We start from the raw sequence: 2,264 nt of genomic DNA on the forward strand, positions 1-2,264 counted from the left end.
TCTTAACTTAGATAAATATGATACATAACAGAATGATGCTTACCATGAAGATGCTCTTTCAGTGCTCCATTATGCATAAACTCATATACAAGAATGCTTTTGCCTTCTTGCTGGCAGTTACCGAGAAATTCAACCAGATTTCTGTGATGTATTCTTGAAAGTAGAGAAACCTGGAACAAATTTTATTAGTCAAACTGGTGCAATAATAACTTAGTGCAATCCTTCAGCAAGCTACCATAAACACACTTTATGAAGAACCTTAAGCATATCTTTTTGGTTTGGCTAAGCAATCATCTAAGCAATTAAGAGTAACCCTTTTACCCAAAGCTATGTAAACGGCTACCTCACTTGAGAACTGTCTGTTTCCCTGACAAGAATCATTGGTTTGAACTTTGACGGCAATTTCTTTTCCGTTTTTCAACTTTCCATAATACACTGTCCCATAGCCCCCAGAACCAACTTTTTTAGCAAAGTTTTCTGTGGCATCGTTGATTTCAGATAACCAATATCTATGTGCTGTTTCAATGCCAAATCCTCCGAAAGAAGCACTTAACTCTTGGAATGGTTGGGGAGGTGGAAGATCATCTGCAAATGAAAAAACAATATCTTTAATTCATATACATGTTTCAGACAAAAGTTAGTCAGTTGTATTGAGTCGTACCTACCTTCTCTTGAAAATAGTCTAAGTTTCTTGGGGATACGCCTCAAAATAGCATACCCAAGTTTGATAATTGTAATTTCATTGGAAAGTAGGACTTAAAGAGATATTCAACACAATCTAATAAGAAATACCCACGTGAAAACTATATTTTTGCCAAGAAGATGACCAGGTACTGTTCCGGACAGCATATTGTTCTGCACGTACCTGCAAGCTCAATAGTTACTTCATGCTGGAGTTGGTGCTAGACAAAGCCAAACGTTAAAAGAGAACAAATTTGGGCAAACATTGATGTTCGTTAAATGACAATATAATGGCAAGAAAGGACATACAGTTCTTGTAAATTTGATAGGCCATCCAAAAATGATAGATCACCAGTTAACTTATTGTTCTCAAGGTGACTGCAAAAAAACAATTCAAAAAGTCTAGCGAATGATTAAGTGTTTGATATATAAACCAGCAATATTTATATATTACATGTTTCTAAGACTTAAGCATGCACCGAGAGCAGGTATATGGCCACAAAGCACGTTTCCATCAAGCCATCTGAAATATTTGAATTTGACACAGTGACAAGGAATCATTAAATCCATCAACAGTTGTGCCGAATGAAATAAATTGACTTGGAACAGAAGTAGATTCTAACTTACAATTCGACTAGGCCAGTTAAACTAGCAAGCTCTGCAGGTATATTCCCCGTCAAATTTCTCCCTGATAGTCTACTGTTCATTATACGAATCTATTCATTAGTTCACGCGGCGAGAAGATAGCTAAAATTTGTACATTAGCAACAATTCATAGGTCAGCTAGAGAAACTGGAAATCATGCATGGGAAAGCAAAGCAAACATGACAAAGACCAATGAGATTTAGAGAAGCATTCAGTACATTGAAACAATTTGTGGTTGCGGATCTGAATTACATTGAACCCATGACCATGGAGCTGGTAAGCATGGATCTCCACCTTCTTGTGCCCAAACTTCTTTTGGGTAATGTGATACAAAGCTTTCCATGGTCAGTGCTGAAGAGAAAAGAGGTATAAAGGATACACTCTAAAAGAAAACAGTGTTGCTCTAGATTACCAAATTAACAAGATATTTCTTTACTTACCGTCTAGGGATCCATAATTTATCTCCATATACTTGTATATCTCAAAAGCATTTAAGATAGGTCCCTTGGATGAATCATTTGTTTTCTTAAAAGCAAAAGACAAGACAAAAGGGAGACTTATATTATATGATCCCGGTTCATATAGCCAAAAGGGAGAATTTTCAAAAGTTTAACTTGAAAAGAATAGTCAGACCTCCAAGTGAAATCACAGTCCAGATTTTTCAATACAAGGGTCCTAACAATTTAAAGAATAAACTCATTGAAAGAAAAAAAACACACCTTTTGGTTAAAATTCCATCTCTCCCTTGATGGAATAAAGTCCTCTCCATTGCCAACTCTGAGCTGCAACATTTGTTTTAGTTGTCATAAATAACCCACATCAGCATTTTGTACATGTTGCTTCTTACCAACCCAACCTATTTTCATGGCATGCATTATAACCACTAAGCAGTTATTTGTTTTTGTATTTATTATCAATCAGATATTATTCTAAGTTTC

At 35.7% G+C, this 2,264-nt stretch overlaps 1 protein-coding gene across 1 annotated transcript; it reads right to left on the reverse strand.

Moving 5' to 3' along the window:
* Positions 1 to 880: 880 nt before the first annotated feature.
* On the reverse strand, positions 881 to 1,907 carry LOC121986654 (probable LRR receptor-like serine/threonine-protein kinase At1g67720). Its single transcript, XM_042540607.1, has 6 exons — positions 1,767 to 1,907; positions 1,545 to 1,677; positions 1,309 to 1,380; positions 1,136 to 1,204; positions 991 to 1,059; positions 881 to 902 (listed from the first exon to the last, which is right to left on the reverse strand). The coding sequence occupies exons 1-6, from the start codon at positions 1,792 to 1,794 to the stop codon at positions 881 to 883; spliced, it is 393 nt and encodes a 130-aa protein (XP_042396541.1). The 5' UTR covers positions 1,795 to 1,907.
* Positions 1,908 to 2,264: the final 357 nt, after the last annotated feature.

Source organism: Zingiber officinale, chromosome 5B (genome assembly GCF_018446385.1).
Source record: "Zingiber officinale cultivar Zhangliang chromosome 5B, Zo_v1.1, whole genome shotgun sequence".
Lineage (NCBI taxonomy): Eukaryota > Viridiplantae > Streptophyta > Magnoliopsida > Zingiberales > Zingiberaceae > Zingiber > Zingiber officinale.